At 37.6% G+C, this 26449-nt stretch overlaps 1 protein-coding gene across 4 annotated transcripts in view; it reads right to left on the bottom strand.

Moving 5' to 3' along the window:
- The window catches only part of DOP1A (DOP1 leucine zipper like protein A), a 114158-nt gene that overhangs the window by 9223 nt on the left and 78486 nt on the right, over positions 1 to 26449 (bottom strand). For 3 of the 4 annotated variants that reach the window (XM_036247721.1, XM_036247719.1, XM_036247720.1), the window contains exons 23-33: positions 21382 to 21516; positions 12655 to 12710; positions 10906 to 11010; positions 6510 to 6576; positions 6181 to 6325; positions 5943 to 6022; positions 4968 to 5077; positions 4567 to 4716; positions 4362 to 4423; positions 1913 to 2065; positions 846 to 982 (exon numbers count right to left, since the gene is read on the bottom strand). In XM_036247721.1, coding sequence (XP_036103614.1) covers positions 846 to 982; positions 1913 to 2065; positions 4362 to 4423; positions 4567 to 4716; positions 4968 to 5077; positions 5943 to 6022; positions 6181 to 6325; positions 6510 to 6576; positions 10906 to 11010; positions 12655 to 12710; positions 21382 to 21516 — 1200 coding nt within the window. Of the gene's footprint in view, positions 1 to 845; positions 983 to 1912; positions 2066 to 4361; positions 4424 to 4566; positions 4717 to 4967; positions 5078 to 5942; positions 6023 to 6180; positions 6326 to 6509; positions 6577 to 10905; positions 11011 to 12654; positions 12711 to 21381; positions 21517 to 26449 lie in introns of those variants that run through there. The other variant, XM_036247722.1, reaches the window with a different exon arrangement.

The following is a 26449-nucleotide window of genomic DNA, read 5'->3' as shown; positions in this document are numbered from 1 at the left end:
TGCTCAGTGGTTAGCGTGTTGGCCCAGGGACCAAAGAATTTCAGGTTCAATTCCTGGTTAAGGGCACGTACCTCAGTTGCAGGTTCGATCCCAGCCCTGGTTGGGGTCATGTGGGAGGCAACCAATCCATGTGTCTCTCACATCCACATCATTCTCTCTCTCTTCCCCCCCCCTCTCTTCCTCTCTTTCCCTCTCCCACTCTATCTAAAAATCAATGGAAAAATATCCTTGGGTAAGGATAAAAAAAAAATTAAAGCCAATTTCTTTGTGGGAAAATTATAAATGCTGGGTTTTCAGAGTTGAACATTCCCTTCCCCAACTCCCCAAATCATTCAGATGAGGTGACAGGGTCTGGTGTGGGGAGAGAAATGGATTAGTGTAAGGGGACTCGGGAAAGTTTACTGTTTGGGAGTTCACAAAGTATTTATGAAAAAGTCTCTCTGACGCAAGCTTAACTAGAGCAAGTGTTGCACTTCAAGAGTGAGTTCGTGAGTTCGTGCGGAGGTCAGTGCGCGGACTACAGCCACCTGTCTCTAATCTCTCAGAGCTGCTGCCACAGGTGGGACCAGGCCCCGCAGCTGTGACAAAGCTAAACATTTGGTATAGACGAGACTGATCAGACAAAGTAATATTCACAAGGAGCTAATATTCATGTTGTGTGTTAGGAAGTTTAAGCTGTACGAAGTCTGACTTGTTTTACTATTTTTAAATGTTAAAATTGTCAAGAAAAGGTTTAACTAGAGTTCAGGTCTCTTCCAAAATTAGTTTTTATAAAGTAAGCATGTTGACGCTAACCACAGTGCTTTATCCTTTACTTATCATTGACTGAATTACAATGAACTCACGAGTTCTGTAATCATGGTAGGCCAGAGCGAGGTAAGATGTTGGGGAGACATTCTTAAAAGTAACACTCGGAAAAACAGGAACACTTGAGAGTGAAGAGTTGGCACCTGGGGCAAACGGAGACTCTCCACCAATCTCTCTGAAAGAAGTGCAATGTGTTGTCAATACCTACACAACGAATCATTTCGATGTAAAACTTTATATAATCTAGTCTAGTTTTACTCAAACTCTGTAGTGAAGGATCGACACTTTACAAAATTTCCAATCTGCTGCAGATTGATAATTTTGTAAACTATAATAAAAATGATTAGAAAACTCATAATAAAGAAAAAGATATATAAAATACAAATGCCATTTCTTACTAGATTCAATAGATTCTGTCAAATTGTTAAAATGTTTAAATGCTTACTCTAAATTTCTGTACTTACTATGAATGACATAACAGACTGGTATGGGTCTGTGGGAGCACACTCTGAGTAGCCCTAATATAGTCAACTTTAGAATAACAGGACAAATAGTGTGCCTGCTGCTATATGTGTGACATTAGATATGGGGGTCTGGAAAGGAGTCACTTATCTTCTGAGAGAGAGAAATAATCTCACTAAAGAGATGACAACTGTCATTCCCAGCCTGGTCCCATGTGGCTGCTGTGGCTGGCAGGAGCAGCAAAGCAACTCTGCTTGGGCAAGTTCATCCCCTAGTGCTTGAAGTGCACTGATATCCTTCCGGAAGACACATTAGTCCTCTGCTTAAAGGTATACGACCCCTTATCCACAATAAAAAATGCTAACACTCCTGCCTACAGCAAAACACTCTTACATCTCATTCTCAAATATGAATTCCTAGGAAATTTAAATGAAATAATAAAAGAGACTATATTTACACAAGTTCTACAAAGTCAGCGTTTGATTGCTTTTACATACTGGAGATATTCTTTTTATTTTTCAGCACAATGAGGTGCTAATTCTACATTATTCATTTACTTATACTTGCTATATTTTACCCCAACTTACAATTTCGGAAAGTATTTTCTAAGAAATAAAAAACTCTGCAGTTTTTCACTATTTACCTTGTATATCTGGAAGATATTTTTGGTACTGGTCAATTTCACTGCTAAAAATAGCAAATGCTAATCTTTTGAGAAGCATGGCTCTCTGCTCTAGCTCCACATCCCGGTTTGCAAAGAGATTCAGCGAACTGCTTTGAGCCACAGCTACACGAGCTGAAAAAGAAAGCATGTGACAGAGGTTGTGATACAGTCATCCAGATTATTATTTGTTTTTATTATTATTTTTTTAATCCTCACCCAAGGATATTTTTACATTTATCTTCAGAGGGAGAGAGAAAGAAACATCGATGTGAGAGAGACACATGGATTGGTTGCCACCTGCAGAAACCCAAATGGGGTCGGGGACGAACCAACCAAGGTATGTGCTCTTGGCTGGAATCGAACCCAGGACCCTTTGGTCCACAGGCTGACACTCTAACTGCTGAGCCAAACCGGCCAGGGCTATTATTTGTTTTTAAAAATGATTAGATCCCCTATGACATCCAAGAGTGGAAGGAACCTAGAGTACAGGACTTGGGCTCCTCTCTGGGCAGAACTGGCAAACAGATCCAGTGCACACAAGCCAGAAGACCAAGGGGTATAGGAACTATGATGTGGAGAGACAGAAAATTTAGAACTATAGGTTTCTGAAAGTAAGGTAACTTACAGTACCATTTTATGAACCCTTTAATATTTTATGCCTTCTTCCCAAATCTTTTAAAAATAATTTCTGGCCTGGCCTGGCTTGCCTAGCTCTCCCTCCTCACATCTCCCTGATCCCTCTTCCGCACCACACTGTCTTGCTTGCTTTTCCTTGAACTCACCAAGCTTGTTCCCACCCCAACACATTTATAATTTTTGTTTCCTATGCCTGGAATACTCTGTCCCTAGGACATCTCATGGTTGGCTTCTTTAGTTTCACCTCAAATATGAGCTCTTTAGCCGTTACTTAAAATCTATTACATTGCCTATTTCCTTCACAACTTCTCACTTGCTCCCTGAAATAATTTGTGTGTGTATGTGTGTTAATCCTCACTTGAGGGTATTTTTCCATTGATTTTTTTTTAGATAGACTAGAAGGGAGGGAGGGAGAGAAACACTGATGTGAGAGAGATGCACTGATTGACTGTCTCCCGCTCAACCGCTGACTGGGGCAGGGGATCATACCTGCAACCCAGGTATGTGCCCTTGAACTAGAAATAAAACCTGAGACCCTTTGGTCAGTGGGCCCATGCTCTAACCGCTGAGACAAACCAGCCAGGGTAAAATAATCCTATTTATTTGACTAAGATTAGCATAATGCCTGGCCCATTTTTGTGTTTTCTTTTTTTTAAATACATTTTTATTGATTTGTTTAGAGAGAGAGGGAGAGAGAAACATCAAAGTGAGAGAGAAATACTGATTGGCTGCCTCCTGCACGCCCCCTACTGGGGATCGAGACTGTACTGGGGCATGTGTCCTGACCGGGAACTGAACTAGGACCTCTCAGTCCATGGGACGATACTCAGTCCACTGAGCCACACTGGCTGGGGCCCATTTTTGTTTTGTTTTGATCCTCACTCAAAGGCATTTTGGCATTCATCTTCAGATAGAGAGGGAGGAAGAGAGAGAGAGAAACATCGATGTGAGAGAGACTGGTTACATCCACATGACCCCAACCGGGGCAGGGGACAAACTGCAACCTAAGTACATGCCCTTAGTGGGAACCGAACCCAGGACTCTCTGGTCCGCAGGCCAATGCTCTAACCGCTGAGCCAAACTGGCCAGGGCCCATTTTTGTCTTTTAACAAATATTTGTTGAATGGATGAATCTGAACCTTAAAATGATGCTATGAAGAGTAGAGAAGACAGAATATGCTGCTCTTTTCTTTTCCAGAGGGGGACATGCAGCTTGTGTGAAAGGACTTATGTGGAATCATATAGACTCACCCAAGTTTGTTACTGTTAAAGGGTATTAGCTTAGTAACTGCCAAACTTTAAAAAAAATTTAAAGACCCTTTTTCTTCCTGTACAAGGAACCCTAATATATAAAGCCAATCAAGATAGAGTAGAAAGGGGATGGAAAGTGATTCCAACCTTTTTGGCCCCTTTCTTCCTTCAGAGGAGATAAACAGAGCCCCAGGATTTAAGAGTGACTTGTCCCATAGTTTGGCTCCAACAGCCTGCCTTTCCCTACCTCCCCTCCCCATCTTCATTCTTTCATTTCTTCAATAATTACTAGTTGAGAGCTTACTATGGGCTGGGTTCTATGCTGTGGTCTGAGGCAACAATTTAGAGTCACTTGACCAAATAGTTTTACTTATTGTTTAACACTATGTTGTCCTCTTTGAGTTTTACAATATTCTTATAGGGTACTAAGAATAACTTGACAAAGAGCTAATTCAGTAGTGTCTAAAAAAGAACAAAGTAAGTAATAAGAATGGATCATATACAGGAAAGACACTGCTTAGGTTGTCCTCATAATACTCACTCATCAAATCTCTAAATGTGGTCTTATCATGTGTCATCAGGTTGTCCAGAATGGCTCGCCAACTGAAACAGAGATTATGATATGTAATTAAAATTTTATTCTTGTTATTGTTAAAAAGGTGTTCTTCTTTGCAGGATAATAAATTATTTCAACAGACTTTGTGAGATGCATTATCATGCTGAATAAAAGCAAGACAATGACTTACTGATTAACACAAGAGGCATCCATCTGAAAGAAACTGGGATCCATAAAGAGGTCAAAGGCTTCTTTTTTCCAAGCTCTTCGGGTGTACTGATACCCACTAAGACTGCTAAGCAGCTGAACACAGGCTCGATAACTAGGGGCATTATGTGCACTAGGAAAAAGGAAAACCATCTTGACCTACGTGTTATCATTTTAATCATCATATTAAGTCATTCATTAGTGTTCAAATTACCTAAAGCAATGATAGGAAACACACAGCACCAAGAGAATTATTTTATAATTATTATAATTCAAAGTAAAAATAATGTCATTTTGAGGTAATAGAAATAATGGCAATAAAGGAATATAATTTGCTTCTAACTGGCTATGAATTAACTAAGAAATCTAATTAAATAACAGTACCTGTGATTTCGGAGGTAGGGCACAACATAATGCATAATATTTACAAGTAAAGGAATAACTCGTTCTTTTTCATCACTATAGAAAACCATATCCAGAAGATGAGCCAAAACCTAAAAGATAAATAAAATGGAGTATAATCTAAGAATTGAAACTGATGGCATTCAGAGGTGATTTTCATCCTCAAGAAAACCTAGAATACTTTAAAATTAGAAAAATCTAAAATAAGAGCTCCCTAAGCAATTTTTATATGAATGGTTTCTGCCACTATTTGCTTTTTTTTGTTGTTCATTATAAATGTAGGATATAAATATGGGCAGATTTTACTATTCCTGAGATAGGGAAGTATAGAAAAAGAGAGATCAAGATCCTTCTGTGACAGTGAGTAAATAGAGAATTTAAGACTAGAAACTCTGTATTCTCTTTTCCTGATCTGGTTAAAGGGGGCTTAGAAAAAAACCCAACCAAATAAACTGAGCTGCTCAAGTCCCAGCTCTGCCAATTAAAAGCTATTTGATTTTAATCATATTGTTCCAATCTTTGTGAGGCTCAGTACCCATATCTGTAACGGGGAAACAAAAATGACCTACAAGACTATATTAACAGGGTATAAAAAAAGAGCATGTCGGAGGATGCATATAAAAATGTTTGTTATACTGTAAAATACTTTATAGTGGCAAACATCATTATTCCTCCTCCTTCCCTCCTTACCATACTATGATACAAAAGCACTTATCTTCTTATAAAAAGTACACTTTAAAAAAAAAAAAGTACTTGGGGAGGTAAGCAAAATCTAAGGTTATTATCACTAATATTTAACAAACCAAATAACCTGAATACAAAGTCAAAACTTTATTCTAGACAATGATTTCTACAAATACAAAATGATTTTTCAAGTTAAAACTTGAAATATTTGCTAATATTTAATTGTGAAACTATTTACTTGAAAGTTCATTTTTAGAAGTTGACAACGTTTACCTCAGAAAGTAATGTCAGTGCATGGACGCTGTATACAGAAGGAGTTATGTTTGAGGTTTCCATTGCAGGTGATAACATATCTAAATAAGAGAAAAGACAGGTAAAGATGCAATTAGGCTTCCCACTAAAAAAGCTACCTGCTAAACATGAGGATTTTATGATATTTACAATAATAGCGCAATGATTTCTTAGTAAATATACACCTACAAATATAAGCCTAAAAGTTTGAGATCAATACCTTCAACATCAGATTCCAGATTGGTTCCATCTACAGTTATTTTGGGAGAAGGTTTAACTTCAAGATTCCGTCGCAGCCATGTAGTCTGTTCCAAAGAAGAACCAGCAATTGCACCAATTGCATCCACTATTTTATGAGTCACATCCTAAAGAAACAAGGAAAGACCACTATATGTATGTATGTATGTATGTATGTATGTACACACACACACACACTCTTACATACACACCCCAAACTCCACAGATAGTCTTATTTGACCTTCCCATTTTAGTGTTGAGGACACCGAGAAACAGAATTTTGGCAACAGTCCTCAATTCAGAATGCCTTACCTGAAGGTCTCTTTGGTCTTTTTTATTTTCCAAACTAGGGTTTTTCATAATAAACTCATTCAGAACCCTAAAGAGCCAAAGATAAAAACAAACCAGAAATATTAAAGAAAATGATGCAATCTAACTTCTCACAGTGAGCAAGTGATTTTATGGCCTCAATTTCTGTTTTATATGTTTAACATATATCTGGATAGCATAAGACTATGCCACGAAAAGACATGTACAAGGATTTCTGTAACAGTATTACTTGCAAAAGCCAAAAACTGGAAAGAACCCAAATGTCCAGCAACAGAAAACAAATTGTGGCATAGTCATACAATGCAATACTAAACAGCAATGAACATGATAAATTATAGCTACATGAAGTTACATGGATGACTCTTACAAATGTGTGAAAGAAGCAGACACTAAAGAAAAAGACAGTTACAGTTCAAAAACAAGGCAACATTTATCTGTGGTGCTAGAAGTCAGAATAGTGGTTATTTTGGGGGAGAAGGGCAAGGACAGTAATTGGGAGGGGACCTGAGTGGACATGTGGTGTTTTATTTCTTAATTTAGGTTTATTATTATACACTATGTATTTACTTTGTAACAACTTTTGGAGTTGTGTACTTAATTATTTGTTTGTTTTTCTGTATGTTGTATATATCAACCCAGAAGTAAAAAAACAAACAAAACCCAAACCCCGCCAATTTTAAATTGTAACATAGAAATGGTTTCTTACCCTGTGTGTGTGTGTGTGTGTGTGTGTAAATATCTAATAGATTAAATTTTAAAACTTTCCATTTCCATTGTTTACTAATTCCACTCAATATTTACATTGACTTGATTTTATTAATATAAATTATATGCATAATTATTTCCAAACTCATGTAAAGTTATATTGAAGAGCAATATTCATATTGATTTCTATAATTAGAAAATTTCAGAGGATTAAGTGGGATGGTTGGGGGAAAAAATAAACAACCAGGAGTTTAAAAAAAGGAATGAAGTTTCTAGTATAATTGAACATGTTTAATTGAACTTTTTGTTTTAATGTTCAGTGTACATACACATTGAGAAGGAGGTAGGATCTTTCATGTTCTGAGAAATGAGAAAGAAAGAAAGAAAAGGTAGTTGAGGAAACAGTAAATTTTGTAAGGGAGAAGCTACAAGTCATAATAGATGGCCTTAATTTTTAATATAATTAGCTATTATTATATATATATATTATTATATAATATAATTTTAAATAATTAATATAATTATTTAGTGACGATTTAAACAACTGTACATATAGTCCCTCTTTGAGCCTTAAAGCAATTCAAAGGCAGGTAGGTCAGATATTATTGCTTGATAGGAAAATAGCCTTGGAGAGGTTTATTGATGTACCCAAGTTTACAGAGATTAGGGCTGGAACTAGAGATTAAAATATAAAAATCAGAAATCTAGCCCCGCTGGTATGGCTCAGTTGTTTGAGCATCGTCCCATGTACCAGGAGGTCACTGGTTCAATTCCTGGTCAGAGCACAAGCCTGGGGGGATGCAGGAGGCAGCTGATGGATGTTTCTCTCTCTCTCTCCATCTGAAATCAATAAAAACATTTTTAAAAAATCAGAAATCTCGCCCTGGCCGGTTTGGCTCAGCGGTTAGAGCGTTGGCCTGCGATCCGCAGAGACCCGGGTTCGGTTCCCGCTAAGGGCACGTACTTCGGTTGCAGTTTGTCCCCGGCCCTGGTTGGTCGTGCGGGTGGCAGCCACTCGATGTGTCCCTTCACATCGATGTTTCTCTCTCTCTCTCCCTTCCTCTCTCTCCCTCCCGCTCTATCTGTACAAAAAATGGAAAAATGTCCTCGGGTGAGGATAAAAAAAAAAAAAAAAAAAAAATCAGAAATCTCACTAGAACGTTAATTTCTAGTATTTACATCTCTCATGAATAAAAATCATACACACAGGTCACCTTAAATTCTGATCCAGGAATTGCAGACATGGAGTCCACTGCTCTTTTTATTACACTGTCAATCTCTAAAACTCCTGCAGCTTTTTGATTTACAATATAGACAGCATGACGGTCCAGGGATCATCAGGAACCCTGAAATTCTTGAGCTGTATTTCCAGCTCAATGTTACTCAGCTACTACAGGCTGATCCACCGTCTTCAAGCTCTTAAGCTCTGTCGCTCCACCTTCCCAATGGAGTTAGAAGACTACATTCCCACATTTACTAGGAACCCTCAACTTCCTTCTCCACTTCAAAGTTTTCTATACCATTGGCTGCCAACCCTTAATAGGGTAGAGAGTAAGTCTATGTATATGGACTCACACAATTACTTATATTAATCACTATCACAGCTACAGAGGTGGACTAAAAGATAAAAGTCCTTTGCTCTTGGTTGAATTTATCCATTCAGTGTGGTAACATATTGACTATCATTGGCTATTAATGACACCATTGGACTATTTGAGGTAATATAAAAAGGTTGGGGAAAAGTTTACTCTATTCCCTTTCTTTCCCTCCTTATGTCTTAAGTAGTTCTTTTCAAACTGTAGTGTGTACTCAAAGCAGATTCTGATTAGGGGGTCTGGGGTAGAGCCTACGATTCCACATTTCTAACATGCTCCCAGATGATTCCAATGCTGCTGGTTGAAGGATCACCTTTGAGTGGAAAAGTCTTTGAGAAAATGCATCCTTCTTTCTCCCTCTTAGACCTGGTGCCATTCACTGCTCTCCGTCCCCTCCCCGCTGTCTCTGGAATCTGGTGCTATCAATGAGCCCCCTTCTCTTTAGAATCTTCTACCACTCTCCACTTACATAACACTTACTATTGGCCAGGCACTATTCTAACATTTTAACAAATATTTAACTCATTTAATCCTCACAACAATTCTGATATCATCCTCATTTTACAAATGGAGAGGTTAAATAACCTGCCCAAGGGCACACAGCTAAGAAGGAAAGAAGCTGGGGTTTGTACCCAGGCACAGTACAACTTCAGAATCTTAGCTAGTGACAAGTCAGCATCAGGTCTTTCTTACCATTAATGATGACTTTCAAATCACATTTCCCCTTGCTAACTTATCGTTTCTTTCTTTTCATGATCAAACATCTTTAAAGAATAGCCCACACTTACTTTCTCATTCTAACCCACTGCTTCACATCTGTGCTTACTACCTGGCAAACTCCCCTCCCCTAAATCACTAACCCTCTCCAAATCATCAATGATTATGGCCTGTTATTATTCCTCATCTTCCTCAATCTCTCTGAAGGTGTAACTCGTGCCCTCTTAGCTTTTCTATGCTTTTACAACAGTGAATATATCTGGTTTTCTTCTCACTTTCTGATATTTGCTTTTCTATCTCCTTTGCTGACCCCTTTTCTTTCTTCTTTGTCCTGTTTTATCAGTACTATCAATAGTTCATACCCCCAACCTCCCACGTGAAACAGAATTCCTAATCCATCATCTTCCCCCTTCGATCTATCCTCCTAACTTGTCAGTCATGTCTCTCCTCAAAACCTGCAATTACTCCACCCCCTGCCCAAGACTAAATTTTTTAAGCTAAAATGCAAAATGCTTCTCCATCTAACTCCCATCTCCCCTTTCATCCACCCCCATTCCACTACCTGTACCCTACTCTATAATCAAACCAGACAAGGTGCCTTGTCCCAGTACACCTCCTGCATTCTGTTTCCTACTCCCTCCTAGAAAGAAGGCTATCTGCTCCGATCATCTCCATTCATGGAGCAAATATTTATTATGGGGGTGGCGGGGGAGAGATAAACCACAGAACTTATATGCATGTATGCATGAACAATGGACATGGACAACAAAGCAGCGGACAGGTTGCGGGGGGAGATCAGTGGGGGGAAAAAGGAGAAACATCTGTAACAAAAATAAATAAATTAATTAAAAAAAAGTATTTATTATGAACCAAGGATAACGGTGAGTGAAAAAAGTGAAAAACAGACACTGTCCATGAAATCATGATGATTGCAGTTAAGTAAAGGTGATGGGAATTTATCAAATAATATACAAACTACTAACACACATCAGGAAAATGACTTTTCCAAGCCTATTTATGCTCAGGGCCTTGAACTCAAATGACCCTCCTGTATGAGGTTCCACTTCAGCTATTCTACTCACCTCATCCCCTTTTAATTCCCCCGTCTCTCCTCATGAAATAACTGCTGTTGTAAGTTTCACATTAGCACATTTACATTTTATATATGTATAAACACGCACTGCTTCTTCCCCATCACCCCTTTATTTATAGGCCTCATGTTATACATCTTGTTTTATACCTTGAGAATTCTATGAAAAGGGAGAGATCACATGGTCACCCCAAACATCTGATATATAGCGATTAGGACAATGAACATTCTTCTTTAGTTCAAAATATTATTTTTAAGTGAAATTGCTTACCCAAGTATAAGAAACTGCCCTGGGGCTGGAAGACTCAGTTGTATAGAATCTTTCAGTAGGATCAGAAATGACGCCCAGCTGTCCACTAAATTGGGCACAGGAATCCTGCAAGATAAATATATTTCTTATATATACATATATAGGAATTGACAACTTTAATTTTCTTTATATTTTCCAACAGTCCTTAACAAATTTTCTTTCTACTTTCTCTGAAACATTCCCTAAATTTTGATAGACTATGAGAGAACAATATTCCTAAAAGCTTTATCTACTTTACTAATATTATATAAAAAGAAAATCAAATACATTTAAAATACTCAGTATGATTTATTAGTCTGGAAATTTTGCTATAGAGACCCCAGTTTTTAACACATGGGCTCTTAAAAGAAAAATACAACTGAAATTTGAGTTTAATTACTAACATCACAGTTACCTACTCCTTGTCCTGTTCTCTCCACTTCTCTCCTATATTAGCTCTTTTCCCTTCACCTATGAGTCTGTATCATCTAAGGGAAAACTGTTTATGTACCCTGAACATCAGTCTTTCACTTACAGAGAAATTAAGATTATCTTTGTTTCAGTCTGATCTTAACCATAACACCTGTATGTGTCTAAGTTCAGATTTTAGGCAGTCACAATCAGCTTTTTTTTTTTTTTTTTAATGGAATGGTATAGAATATATTATTTTGTGACTGGCTTCTTTCACTTATAACATTATGTTTTTGAGATTATCCATGTTGTAGCATGTACCAATAGTTCTTTATTTTATCTTATTTTCTATTATTTTTTTATTAATTTATTTTTGTTACAGATGTTTCTTTTTTCCCCATTGACACCCTCCTCCCTATCCCCCTGACCCCGTTCCCAGCTTTGTTGTCCATTGGTTATGAACACATGCATATAAGTTCTGTGGTTTATCTCTGCCCCCTCCACACCCCCTCTTCTGAGAGTTGTCAGTCTGTACCCTACTTCCACGTCTCTGGGTCTACCCTGTTCCTCAGCCTGTTATGTTCATTGTATTCCACAAATAAGTGAGATCATGTGATATTTGTCTTTCTCTGTTTGGCTTGTTTCGCTTAGGATAATACTTTCCAGGTCCCTCCATGTTGTCTCAAAGGATAAGAGATCTTTCTTTCTTACAGCTGCATAGTATTCCATTGTGTAATACACCACACAACCTAACATTATAAATGTCAGTCATCGATCACAAAATGATGCTATATTTGATGACTAAGACTGAATTACCCTATAACAGAGGATTAAGATTCAGGTTCTCCAGTAAGAAGTTTATAAAAACTTATGTCAACTCTCTATTCAGGGGTTAAATGCAAATTTTGGAATGCCATAAAAAAAATATATATTTTCATATCATCATTCCAACATAACATACTATCATATTAGGCTACCACATATTCATCTCTATCACAATAATAATAAATTCAGTGGTGGCAGGCATGGTTGCAATAGTAGGATTCAGCTTTTCACTTATATTTTCATACAAATCAGTGTATCTTAAATACACTTAGGTCTTCAGGTCTGTAGGGTTTGTACGGCTGGGTCATTAAAATATTCAATAACTTGTATTAACATATGCACAAAAAATGTTTCTCTGTTTCTAGCATTTGTTCTTTTAGTTTTAGGGGAAAAAACCAGCAGCTTCTGGGAGGGATTCAGGTGCTTTTCTCCTGTATGTCTTAACCCTTCTACATGGTGAATGCAGTAAGGAGAGATCCACGTCAGTTATCTTACCTTTGAACATAAGCGTAGAAAAACTGAAGCATGCAGACTTCCAAAGAAAGATGTTTCTATAAACAAAAGAAATCAATTTTACAGTAAAGCAAACACTACCTTTGTTGTTTTTTTAATCCTCACTCAAGGATATTTTTCCATTTATCTTCAGACAAAGTGGAAAGGTGGGGTGAGGAGGAGGAGAGAGAGAGAAGAGAAACATTGATTCGAGAGAGACATATCAATTGGTTGCCTCCAGCACAACCCTGACCAGAATGAGGACTGAACCACAACCGAGGTACGGGCCTTTGACTGAAACAGAACCCATGACTCTTTGGTCTTCAGGCCAATGCTCTAACTGCTGAGGTAAACTGGCTAGGGCTGACTTTGCTTTGTCACTGTTGCAATTACTCTGTACCTTACTGTCAATTTTTAATAAGAAAATGAAAACTAAATCAAACACAAGTTTGTCATAAAAAACCAATCATGCAGCTCTCTTCCATTTAGTAGAGAAAAAAACTCAAGAGTTATTTCAAAAGTTGAAAATGGATGGGAGGAATAGAAATATTCTCAGTTCCTACCCTAGCACCCCAGCTATTACTTTTAAATGATCCATTTATGGGATGTGAAAATGGAGGTGGAGTGAATGGAAGCTACAAAAACAATCTCCCAGGACCAAACGGGAATTACAACTAAAATAAAGACAAATCCTTGGAAAAAAGCAACAGAAAAGCAGCAGAACAGGACCATAACCAGGGACACTGGTAGGATCTGTGGAGGTGCGAGAGGGTGGCGGGCTGGGAGTCCAGGGACAGCAGCAGTCTTAGCTGTGAGCAGCGCCCTTGGGGAATAAAGACCAAGCCCGCTCCACAGCACAGAGAGCCGGGACAGAGCACTAAAATAGCCACAGCCACTCACTTGGGGGCTACTGCAGAAGGAGGGCAGACTGGGCTGGAACCCTGTGGGGACACTTGGGATTTGGAGGGCACTCAGAGTTTTTGCTGAGTGGCGGCCACAAAGGACGGTGGCCAGTGTACTCCTTCCCAGAGCTGTGGGGAAAAGCAGCAGCACCCCCCCCCCACACACACACACAGAGATTCAGCCTTTCCCAGGTGAGGCAAAGAAATGCAAAATGAGGCTCTTTAAAAACCAGCATCTATCCCACCCTCTGGAAATCCTCTTATGCAGAACACCAGGGCTACATTCCAAGGCACTGAGTAACTGAGACTACCAGCCACCAGGAAAAAGCTAGAGGATAACTGAATCTTTCCTGAGCTTGCAAATCTACCCAGGAAAGTAAGACTTGACAGTGGTGTTTAACGTGGGCCCACCCAGGCTCATCCAAACCCAGTAGAGGGAGCCACAAACAGCAGAACACCAACACCCACAGGGAAAATTTGGCAGGCTCCAAAACCCACTGAGATAGCCAAAATGGTGAAACAAAGAAACAAATCCCAAATGAAAGATTAAGAGAACTCTATTGAAGATAAGATCGATGAAATGCAGTTAAGCAAATTATCGGAGGTAGAGTTCAGAGCCATGATCTTGAGGAAGCTCAACAGCATAAGTAAGGACATCGGCACCATGAGTAAAGATATAGAAACATTGAAAACCAACCAAGTGGAAATGAAGATTGACATAGCAGAAATAAAGAACACATTGAACTAAACAGCAGAATAGAGGAAACTGAGGACATGATCAGTTAATTAGAAGAGTAGAAAAAAATCAACCAATCAGAAAACCAAAAGGAAAAAACAATTAAAAAACAGGAAGATAGCTTAAGAGAACTGTGGGATGACTGGAAACATAATAACATTCGCATCATAGGAGTCCCTAAAGGAGAAGAAAATGGGCAAGGGCTAGAGAATATATTTGAAGAAATAGTGACAAAAAACTTCCATAACTTGGCGAAGGAAGAAGGCATTCAAGTTCAAGAAGCACAGAGAGCCCCAAGTAGGAAGAACCCAAACAAGCCCACACCACGACACACAGTAATTAAAATGCCAAGAATTAAAGACAAAGAGAGAATCCTAAAGGCAGCAAGAGATAAGCAACAGGCTACCTACAAAGGAAACCCCATAAGGCTCTCAGCTGACTTCTCAACAGAAACACTACAGGCAAGGGAGTGGCATGAAGTAATCAAGGTCATGAAAAACAAGGATCTGAACCACGACTACTCTAACCAGCAAGGTTATCATTCAAAATAGAAGGTCAAATAAAGAGCTTCCCAGACAAAAAAAAAAAGGCTAAGGGAATATATTAACACCAAACCAGCACTGCAAGATATGCTAAAAGGACTACTGTAATTAGTAGAAGACATAGGAAGATAAATATAACCACACTAAGCAAAAATGGCAATAAATAAGTACATATCAAATATCACCTTAAATGAGAATGGTTTGAATGCTCCGATAAAAAGATACAGAGTAGCTGACTGGATAAGAAAGCATGACTCACATATATGTTGTTTACAAGAGACCCACCTCACAAAAAAAGTCTCACATAGGTTGAAAGTGAAGGGATGGAAAAAAATCTTTCAAGCAAATGGAAAGGAAAAAAAAGGTGAGGTAGCAATACTCACATCTGATCAAGTAGATTTCAAAATGAAGACCATAACTAGAGACAAAGAAGGCCACTACATAATATTGAAAAGATCTAAAACAATAAAAATTAAAAAAAGAAAATAAAGCCCTGGCTGGTTTGGCTAAGCGGTGAGAGCATCGGCCTGCGGTCCAGAGAGACCCGGGTTCGGTTCCTGCTAAGGGCACGTACTTAGGTTGCAGTTTGTCCCCAGTCCTGGTTGGGTCATGTGGGTGGCAGCCACTTGATGTATCCCTTTCACATCAATGTTTCTCTCTCTCCCTCCCTCCCTCTCTCTCCCTCCCACTCTATCTGAACAAGAAATGAAAAAATGTCCTCAGGTGAGGATTAAAAAAAAAAAAAAAAAATGAAAGGATCTATCCAACAGGAAGATATAACCTTGGTAAACATCTATGCACCCAATATAGGAGCACCAACATATATTAAAAATTTTCTGGAGGACTTCAAATGAGAAATAAACAGCAACACAATTATAGTAGGGGACTTAACACCCCACTGGCATCACTGAATAGATCATCTAGATAAAAAATTAACAAGGAAACACAGACTCTAAATGAAGCGCTAGATCAAATGGATTTCACAGATATCTACAGAGAATTACACCCTAAAACTGCAGAATTCACATTCTTCTCAAGTGCACATGGGACATTCTCAAAGATAGACCACATGTTAGGGCACAAACTATGTCTCTCTACAAGTGCAAGAAGATTGAAATCATATCAAGCATCTTCTCAGATCACAATGGCACGAAACTAGAAATCAATTGCAATAAGAACATGCAAAGACATTTGGGCAGAGGAACTAAATAGACACCTCTCCAAACAGGACATACAAATGGCTAAGAGACATATGAAGAAATGCTCAACATCACTAATCATCAGAGAAATGCAAATTAAAACAACGAGGTATCACCTCACACCTGTCAGAATGGCTGCCATCAACAAATCACCAAACAACAAGTATTGGCGAGGGTGTGGAGAAAAGGGGACTCTAGTACCTGCTGGTGGGAATGCAGACTGGTGCAGCCACTATGGAAAACACTATGGTGTCACCTCAAAAGTTAAAAATTGAACTTCCATTTGACCCAGTGATCCCACTTCTAGGAATATACCCTAAGAAGCCTGAAACACCAATCAGAAAGAATATATGTACCCCCCTTGTTCATAGCAGCACTATTTACAATAGGTAAGAGCTGAAAACAACCCAAATGTCCATCAGTAGACAAACGGATAAAAAAGCTGTGGTACGTATACACAATAAAGTACTATGCAGCTTCATTCTTTGAGATGAAGCGACCTGGAGAGTATTATCCTAAGCAGAGAAAGACAAATATCACATGATCTCACTTATTTGTGGAATATAATGAACATAACAGTTTGAGGAATTGGGTAGTTCCAGAGACGTGGAAGTGGGGTACAGACTGACAATCCCCAGAAGAGGGGGTGAGGGGGGGAGATAAACCACCGAACTTATATGCATGTATGCATGAACAATGGACATGGACAACAAAGCTGGGGACAGGGTGGGGAAGGAGGGGGAGGGAGGTATCAGTGAGGGAGGAAAAGGAGTAACATCTATAACAAAAATAAATAAATTCATTAATTAAAAAAATAAATAAAAATTAAAAATCTATTATGATTCTTATAAAAATAAAAAAATATTAATAAATAAAATGTAAGAAAAATTAAATACACAAATAAAATGCTTTTTATCAATTTAGAGCCTTAGTACCGAAAATTGTTTTCACTATTGCAAAATGTAAAAAGGTATCTAAATAAGATTATAAACATAATAATTAAAGAAATATAAAATTAAAAATAAATAAATGATCCATTTATAAGTATCAAAACTAGTTTTATTTCAATCAGCTTATGTTTGACTGGTGCTATAAGAATCAAGTTGATATTTTTTAATAAAATGTGCTTCTAATCTATTTTACCACATATTTCTGGTAAATTAGTGTAGTCAGTAAAATCTGGGAATAATGCGTAATAGCCTAAAATGTAGTCTTTAACCAAATATAGTGCTGAGTGAAACATAATAATTTAAAAAAAAAAAACACCTGTACTTAGAAATTAATAATAGGCAAGAAAATGAAACTGATGATCATTGACATTTACCAATTTCTTCCTTTTCAGTAGCAACTATTCCCTTGAAGTTTTCCTCTTTTACCACAAAGAGATAAATGAAGTACGTAATCTATTCTGAATTTAGTAGAGTGAGAGCAGAGGGGCAGCAGGTGTGTGTGTGAGTGAGTGAAATTTGCTCTTACTTGTTTTTATATCCTGCACACTTAGCCCAATACCTGGTACAAGTAGATGCTCAAAATATTATGCTGAATTGAGCTTCCTCAGGCAAATTTAAAAGCCTATCAGAAATACCCAAGAGTTGATTTTAAAATAGGAAGGAAATTATCAAAAAGTTAGGAACACTGCCCTGGCCAGATTGCTCAGCTGGCTGAAGTGTCCCAAAAGTTTGCAGGTTTTCCCCCTAGTCCGAGTGTTCAGAGGCAACTGATCAATGTTTCTCTCTCATATCCATGTTTCTCTCTCTTCCTTCCACTCTCTAAAAAATCAATGGAAAACATATTCTCATGTAAGTACACTGCCCTGGCCAGATTGCTCAGCCGGCTGAAGTGTCCCAAAAGTTTGCAGGTTCGCCCCCTGGTCCGAGTGTTCAGAGGCAACTGATCAATGTTTCTCTCTTATATCCACGTTTCTCTCTCTGCCTTCCACTCTCTCTAAAAAATCAATGGAAAACATATTCTCATGTAAGTATTTTTTAAAAAGTTAAGGACACTAACCTATTTACACATGCAAACACAAATTTCCTGTGGTGAATTCAAGAAAAAGATAAAAGAAAAAAATAATTCATCATTTTCAGATACATGTAATAATTCTTTTATGGATGTGATAGGTCTCTTTTGAATGGCTTAAAGTCTAATGTTTGTAGTTGAAAAATATTTTCTAAGAAAATATGACCTTTTAGTATTGCTAGAATAAAGAACAGAAAAAGTAGAGAAGTCCATAATTTTACTATTTGTAGACTTTTATGTCTGCCTAATTAAAGAAAAGGCACTGTGAATGCAAAGATTGTGTTATTCGTTTTGGTAGCTCTTGGAAAGCACAGTCTTGTACTGGGTCAAGAAATAACACTGACTAGAAATAAAGTTATAGCAAAACCTCGGTAGTTTACAGAATTAAGAGATTCATTTTGAGGAATAAGACATGGATGACCACTTTCACCACTCTCATTCAACATAGTACTGGAAGCCCTAGCTATAGCAATCAGACAAGAAATAAAAGGCATCCAAATTGGAAAGGAAGAAGGAAAACTGTCACTACTTGCAGATGACATGATACTGTACATAGAGAATATTAAAGAGTCCACCAAAAAATTACTGGAACTGATATATAAATTCAGTCAAGTAGCAGGATACAAAATAAATATACAGAAACTGGTTGCGTATTTATATACCAATAATGAACTATCAGAAAGGGAAACAAAGAAAACAATCCCATTTACAATTGCATAAAAAATACCTAGGAATAAATTTGACAAAGGATGCAAAAGACCTGTATTCAGAAAATTTATGAAAGTGAAGAAGATACAAATAAATGGAAGCATATACTGTGCTCATGGATAGGAAGAATTAACATTGTTAAAATGTCCATATTACCGACAGAGATCTATACATTCAATGCAATTCCTATCAAAATACTAATGGTGTACTTCACAGAACTAGAACAAATATGGCACAAATTTATATGGAACCACAAAGACCCCCAATAGCCACAGTAATCTAGAGAAAGAAGAATAAAGTTGTAGGAATCACAATACCTGATTTGAAATCATACTACAGGGCCACAGTAATTAAAATAGCATGATATTGGCATAAAAACAAGCATATAGATTAATGGAACAGAATAGACAGCCTAGAAATAAACCCATGCCTGTATGGTTAATTAGTTTTTGACAAAGGAGGCAAGAACATACAATGGAGTAAAGATAGTCTATTCAATAAATGGTGTTGGGAAAATTGGACAGATGCAAGGAAAAAAATGAAACTAGACCACCTTCTTACACTATTTACAAGAATAAACTCAAGCCTGGCTGGTGTGGCTCAGTGGACTGAGCATCATCCCATGGACTGAGAGGTCCCGGTTCCATTCCCAGTCAGGGCATAGGCCTGGGTTGTGGGCTCCATCCCCAGTGGGGCATACAGGAGGCAGCCGATCGATGTTTCTCTCTCACATCAAAGTTTCTATCTCTCTCCCTAACCTTCCTCTCCCTCTAAAAAAATCAATGAAAACATTATTTAAAATTTTTTTTAAAAGAATAAATTCAAAATGGGTTAAAAACTTAAATGTAAGACTTGAAATCATAAAAATCTCAAAAAAAAAACAGGCAGTAAATCTTGGACATTTCTCTTAGCAAATCTCCTTAAGCAAGGGAAACAAAACAAAACAAAAAAAAATAAAAAAATGGAGATACATCAAACTAAAAAGTTTTTGCACAACAAAGGAAACCATATAAAAATTTTGAAAAGACAACCCATGAACAGGAGAACATATTCACCAATCATACATAAGACAAAGGGTGAATATCCAAAATTTATAAAAAACTCATATACCAAAATATACAAACAATCCGATTTAAAAATGGGCAAAGAACCTGAATAAGACATTTCTTCAAAAACAAACAAACAAACAAACAAACAACAACAACAACAACAACAACAAAAACATACAGATGGCCACTAGACAGGAAAAAATGCTCAACATCACTAATCATCAGAGAAATACAAATTCAAATGACAATGAGATATCAACTCACACCTGTTAGATTGGCTATCATCAGTAAATCAACAAACAAGTGTTGGTGAGGATGTGGAGAAAAGGGAACCCTAGTGCACTGTTGATGTGAATGCAGATTGGTGCAGCCACTGTGGAAAACAATATGGAGGATCTTCAAAAATTAAAAATGGTTGCCAGAGGGGAGTGGGGATTGGGGGAATGGGTAAAAAGGTGAAGAGAGTGAAAAGTACAGATTGGTAGTTATAAAATAGTCATAGAGATATAAAGTACAGCATAGGGAATATAGTCAATAATATTGTAATAATCATGTATGGTGTCAGGTGAGTACTAGAAATATCAGGGGGAACCCTTTGTAAAGTATATGATTATCAAACCACTATGTTGCACATCTGATACCAGTAGGAAGTAATACTGAATGTAAACATTAATTGAAAACATTAAAAAACAGATTCATGCCTTGGCTGGTTTGGCTCCGCAGTTAGAGCATTGGCCAGTGGACCAATGAGTCGCAGGTTCGATTCCGGCCAAGGGCACAGACCTTGGTTGCGGTTCATCCCTGGCACTGGTGGGGTTCATGTGGGAGGCAACCAGTCCATGTGTCTCTCTCACATCAATGTTTCTCTCTCTCCCCCTCCCATTCTATATGAAGATAAATAGAAAAATATCCTCGGGTGAGGATTAAGGAAAAACAAAATGGCCCAGCCAGGGTGACTCAGTGCTTGAGCATCGTCCCATGCACCAAGAGATCACTGGTTCGATTCCTGGTCAGGGCACATGCCCAGGTTGTGGGCCCAACCCCCATTGGGGGGCATGCAGGAAGTAGCCAGTCAATGTTCTCTTTCATGGATGTTTCTATCTCTTCCTCTCCCTTCCTGTGTCTCTAAAATCAATAAAGAAAAAAACAAAAACCAAACAAACAAAAAACCAAAACAGATTCATTTTGAAGATAAAACAATAAAGATGTTGTAAGAAAGTAAACAACTGAGGTAAGCAGAACTTGGGCTATGGCTTCTGTTTTCTTCCTTTAAAGGACCACAACCTTGCTCCCTCCCTGTCCCCTACCCCTAAGAATGAGGTCACACAGCTCTTGACTGCCTTAGATGTACATACAGAGATATAAGAGCAGTTAATGGTTTCTCATTAGCTACAGAATTGTCATGACAGTAAGTCATTGAAGATACTGATAATTGTTTTTATTATAGCAGCATGAGTGCCACATGCATTCATCTCTGCTAAAAGAACATTACTGTACAACAAAAAAATCTTATCTACCTGCATCATTTTTGAAATAGAACTATAAACAAAAACTGAGAAAAACTCTTCCTCTTACCTTGTCCTTTGCTATGGCTGGGGGCTGCTTTAAAACTTCTTTCACAGTCTGCATAACAGTTTCTGTTCTCATGACACTGATTGAGCGAACCAGTTCTACTAGTAAAAGCTGTTCTTCACTTGCTGCAGGAATAACCTGAATAACATATACATATACATATTTACATATATGTGTACATACGTCTTTTAAGAGAAGTAACAGAATTAAGAGAATACTTTATGGTCTCTTCTTAATATAAAGGATTTTTCAAGTCTGTTGATAACACTTTAGGTAAAATTAATTTTTTATCAATAATACATGTACAGCACTTTGAAAAAATCATGTAGGAAAACAAGCCTGATAAGAAAACAAACTGCAGTGCCCTATCCCTTCTCATGCCCTAAAGCATCCATGCTCAATTCTTAGCTCTTGTCTATTATTTCTGCATAATATACACTGCTTTATTTTTTATTTCATAAATTTTTTTCAATTTTAGATATAACCTATTGACTTCCTACTTTAGAAGACAATGATTGAGGTCTCTTACACTTTTCTTTTTATCCTCCCAACATAGTTATATCATAATTTTACTTAAATAAACATCCAGTGTTTACATGCCTACTTATAGTTGCATTGTATATTGTATCATCATGGCATTTTTCTTTCAATACATTTTGTTTTTCCTAGAATAAACTGTTTTTTATTTTTTTATTATTATTTTTTTTTTATCCTCACCAGAGGACATTTTTTCCATTTTTTGTTCAGGTAGAGTGGGAGGGAGAGAGAGGAACAGAGAGAGAGAGAGAAACATCGATGTGAAAGGAACACATCGAGTGGCTGCCACCCGCACGACCAACCAGGGCCGGGGACAAACTGCAACCGAGGTATGCGCCCTTAGCGGAACCGAACCCGGGTCTCTCAGGACCGCAGGCCGACGCTCTAACCGCTGAGCCAAACCGGCCAGGGTGAATAAACTGTTTTTTAAAAATTTGGTTTTCTCTATTTCTATCACAAATACTCCAGTAACTGTAAATCTCCTCTAATTACATATTCAAACATACCAAGTAATTAATCTTCTACCCTTTCTTCTTTCATATAGAGTCTCCTTTTTCTCTTGAGACATCTGTTCAATGTCTTTTTGTTCTACCCTGGGTTGGTGCCCTCTAGGTTAGCTACACAGTATCAACTTGATATCTCTCCTGAGAACATCAGCGTAGAGATTCCCTTTCCTTTTCTTCTTTGTCAGAACCCCTATTACTTGGATCCCATATCTTCTTCCTTCTTGGTTTATACCTCCTCTGGAGGAAATGCATCTTCCTGTAGCCAAGAAAAGGGCAAATTTATGGCAATTTTTTTTTTTTTTTAGACACTGCATGGTTCAAAACACCTTGACAGTTTGGCTGGGTAAAGAATTACAGATTGAAACTAATTTTCTTATCACAGTTTTCCAGTGTTGCGATTGACAAATCTTATCTTTATTCTAGTGAAGAGGGCCAGTCTTTTCTCTTTAAAAGATTTTCAGATGTCCTCTTTAAATCCAGTGTCCTGAAATCACATGCTGATCTTTGTGTAGACATAGTGAATGTCAGAGGAATGTTCTTGTACTATTTCTTTGATAATTCTCTCCTCTCATTTTTTTCTGTTCCTTCTTTCTACAAAAATATATTAAACTTCCACTATCACTTCCCTAATTTTATTTTATTGACGTTTTAGAGAAAGTCTTTTATGTTAATAAGTAAGTTTTATTAATTTCAGAAAGAGAGAAAGGAAGAGAGAGGGAGAGAACAAGAGAGAAACATCATTGTGAGAGAGAAACATTGATTGACTGCCTCCCACATGCATCCCAGCTGGTGATCAAATATCAACCTAGGTATGTGGCCTGATCAGGAATTGAACCTGTCACCTTTTGGTGTACAGGACGATGCTCCAACCAACTGAGCCACATTGTCCAGGGCTCACCTCCCTAATTATCATATCTCCTTTTTCCCAGTTATGTATCTCAAAATTTACATTATTTTTCTAATAGTTATCTCTTTGGTTTGCAACCCTTACAGTTTGTTTGGCTTCTTCTATAAAATTTAATACCCTAGAAAAATATTAATTTTTGCAATGATCTTTCTTCCAGTTTCTTATTTTATCAATGCAATATGGTTTCACTTATTGAAAAACATTATTATTACTATTTACATCATCTTGTTACCTACATTATTTCTTCTCACTTTTTTTTATCTAGTTGTTTTTGCCTTTGTCTATCACATTAGAAACTATTTTTCATGTGACTGTTAATCCTTGTCTTGCTATTCATAGTTTCAGTTTTATAACCCAATGATTGGATATTATATAACTTACAAAGTGATGACCCCAATGAACCCAGTTTCCATCTGATACCATCCATAGTTATTACAATATAGTTGATTATATTCCCTTTGCTATACTTTACATCCCCATGACTATTCTATAACTACCAACTTGTACTTCTTAATCACTTTCTTTTTCACCCATCTCCCCAACCCCCCTCCCATCTTTCACCCAGTCCCCCAACCAACCTCCCCTCTAGCAACCATCAGTCTATCCTCTGTATTTATGAATTTGTTTGTTCATTTATATTGTTCTTTAAATTTCACATATAAGTGATATCATATGGTTTTTGTCTTTCTCTGTCTGACTTATTTCACTTAGCATAATACCCTTTAGGTCCATCCATGCTATGGCAAAAGGTAAAATTTCATTCTTTTTTATGGCCTACCAATATTCCATTGTATATATGTACCACTGCTTTCTTATCCACTAGTCTATTTATGGACACCGGGTTACTTCCATAGCTTGGCTATTATAAATAATAGTGCAATGAACATAGGTGTGCATATATTCTTTCGAATTAGTGTTTTGGATTTATGTATATATATCCAGAAGTAGAATTGTTGGGTCATAAGGCAGCTCCATATTTAACTTTTTGAGGATCCTCCATACTGTTTTCCAAAGTGGCTGCACCAATCTGCATTCACACTAAAAGAGCACAAGGGTTCCCTTTTCTCCACATTCTCACCAACACTTGTTGTTTGTTGATTTACTAATTATAGCCTCTAACAGGTGTGAGGTGATATCTCATTGTGGTTTTAATTTGCACTTCTCTGATGATTAGTGATGTTGAGCATCTTTTCATGTCTATTTGCCATCTGTATGTCCTCTTTGGAGAAGTATCTATTCATATCCTTTCCTCATTTTTGTTTTTTAATCCTCACCCAAGGATATGTTTTATTGATTTTGGAGAGAGAAATATCAATGTGAGAGAGAAACACTGATCAGTTGCCCCACGTATGTGCCCCAAACAGGGATCAAACCTGAAACCTAGGTATGTGCCCTGACCAGGAACTGAACTCACAACCTTTTTGGTGTACAGAACTATGCCCCAACTAACTAAGCCACCTGGCCTGGGCTCTTTGCCCATTTTTATTTTATTTTATTTTATTATTTTATTTTGCATTTATCTTCAGATAGAGTGGGGGGGGGAGAGGGGGGAAGAGAGAGAGAGAAACATCAAAGTGAGAGAGACACATCGAGTGGTTGTCATCCACATGACCCCAACTGGGGCTGGGGACAAACTGCAACCCAGGTATGTGCCCTTAGTGGGAACTGAACCCGGGACTCTCTGGTCCACAGGCCAAAACTCTAACCGCTGAGCCAAACCAGCCAGGGCCCTCTGCCCATTTTTAAAATTATATTGCTTGTATTTTATTTTGTTTTGTTTTTAATCCTCACCCGAGGACATTTTTCCATTGATTTTTAGACAGAGTGGGAGGAAGAAGGAAGAAAGAGAGAGAGAGACATTGATTGGTTGCCTCCTGCATGATCCCAACAAAGGCTGGGGATCAAACCTACAACTGAGGCATGTGCCTTTAACCAGGGAATTGAAACGGAACTCTTCAGTCTGCTGGCCGACGCTCTAATCACTGAGCCAAACAGGCCAGGGCTGTTTGTTATTTTTGACGTGTGAGTTCTTTCTAAATTTTGGATATCAATCCTTTATCATATGTATCATCGGTGAATATGTTCTCCATTCATATTCATGGTTTGTTTTTTTCCTTTGCTGTGCATAAATTTTTTAGTTTAATGTAGCTGCATTTATTTTTTCTTTTGTTTCCCTTGCCTGAGATTTGCTAAGAGAAATGTCCACTATTTTACTGCCTATTTTTTTTTTTTTTAGGATTTTTATGGTTTTGAGTCTTACATTTAAGTTTTTTTGTTTTTTTTAAAATCCTCACCCGAGGGTATTTTTCCATGTATCTTCAGACAGAGTGGGAGGGAGGGAAGGGGCGGGGGGAGGGGAGAGGGAGGGGAAGAGAGGAAGGGGGGAGGGGAAGAGAGAGAGAGAGAGAGAGAGAGAGAAAGAGAAAGAAACATTGAGGTAAGAGAGACACACCGATTAGCTGCCTCCTGAATGACCCTGACCAGGGTCAGGGACCAAATCAGGTATGTGCCCTGGACCAGAAATGAACCCCCAACTCTTTGGTCCATGGGTCAATGCTCTAACCACTAAGCAAAACCAGCCAAGGCACATTTACGTTTTTAATGCATCTTGAGTTTATGCTTATATGTGGTGTAAGAAGGTGGTCTAGTTTCATTTTTCTTTGCAAGTATCTGCCCAATTACATTTAAAAACAAAACTATTTAAACATTACAGCATAATGAAAAACTAGTGAAGATTAAAAACTTTTGTCCATATCCTTGCTTTGTAGCCTGAATAGCATTTAAAAGATACACTGTACTATATTACAATAGCTATCTAAATAGAACTACAGTTTTAATATACTAATTTATCCTTTCACATAAAATAATACCTTTTATACTTAAGAAATTTAGGCAACAAGTCATTATCTAAACCAGTATACAAAGTGTTGCTTTTCTACTTACCCACCCTATTCCAGCCTTTTTGCAACTAATGGAGAGTTGAAAATTAGCCTGCACAGCAGGTCCTCAAATTACATCATTTTGTTCAACATCATTTCATTATAACATTGATGAGATGCTAAAGGAGCTTAACTCTTGTTTATATCAATTAGCCTAAATTGCTTTCATTATATGTTGTTTT

This window comes from Molossus molossus, unplaced genomic scaffold (assembly GCF_014108415.1).
Source record: "Molossus molossus isolate mMolMol1 unplaced genomic scaffold, mMolMol1.p scaffold_m16_p_8, whole genome shotgun sequence".
In the NCBI taxonomy this organism is placed as follows: Eukaryota; Metazoa; Chordata; class Mammalia; order Chiroptera; family Molossidae; genus Molossus; species Molossus molossus.
This window is presented reverse-complemented; position numbering and strand designations above follow the sequence as displayed.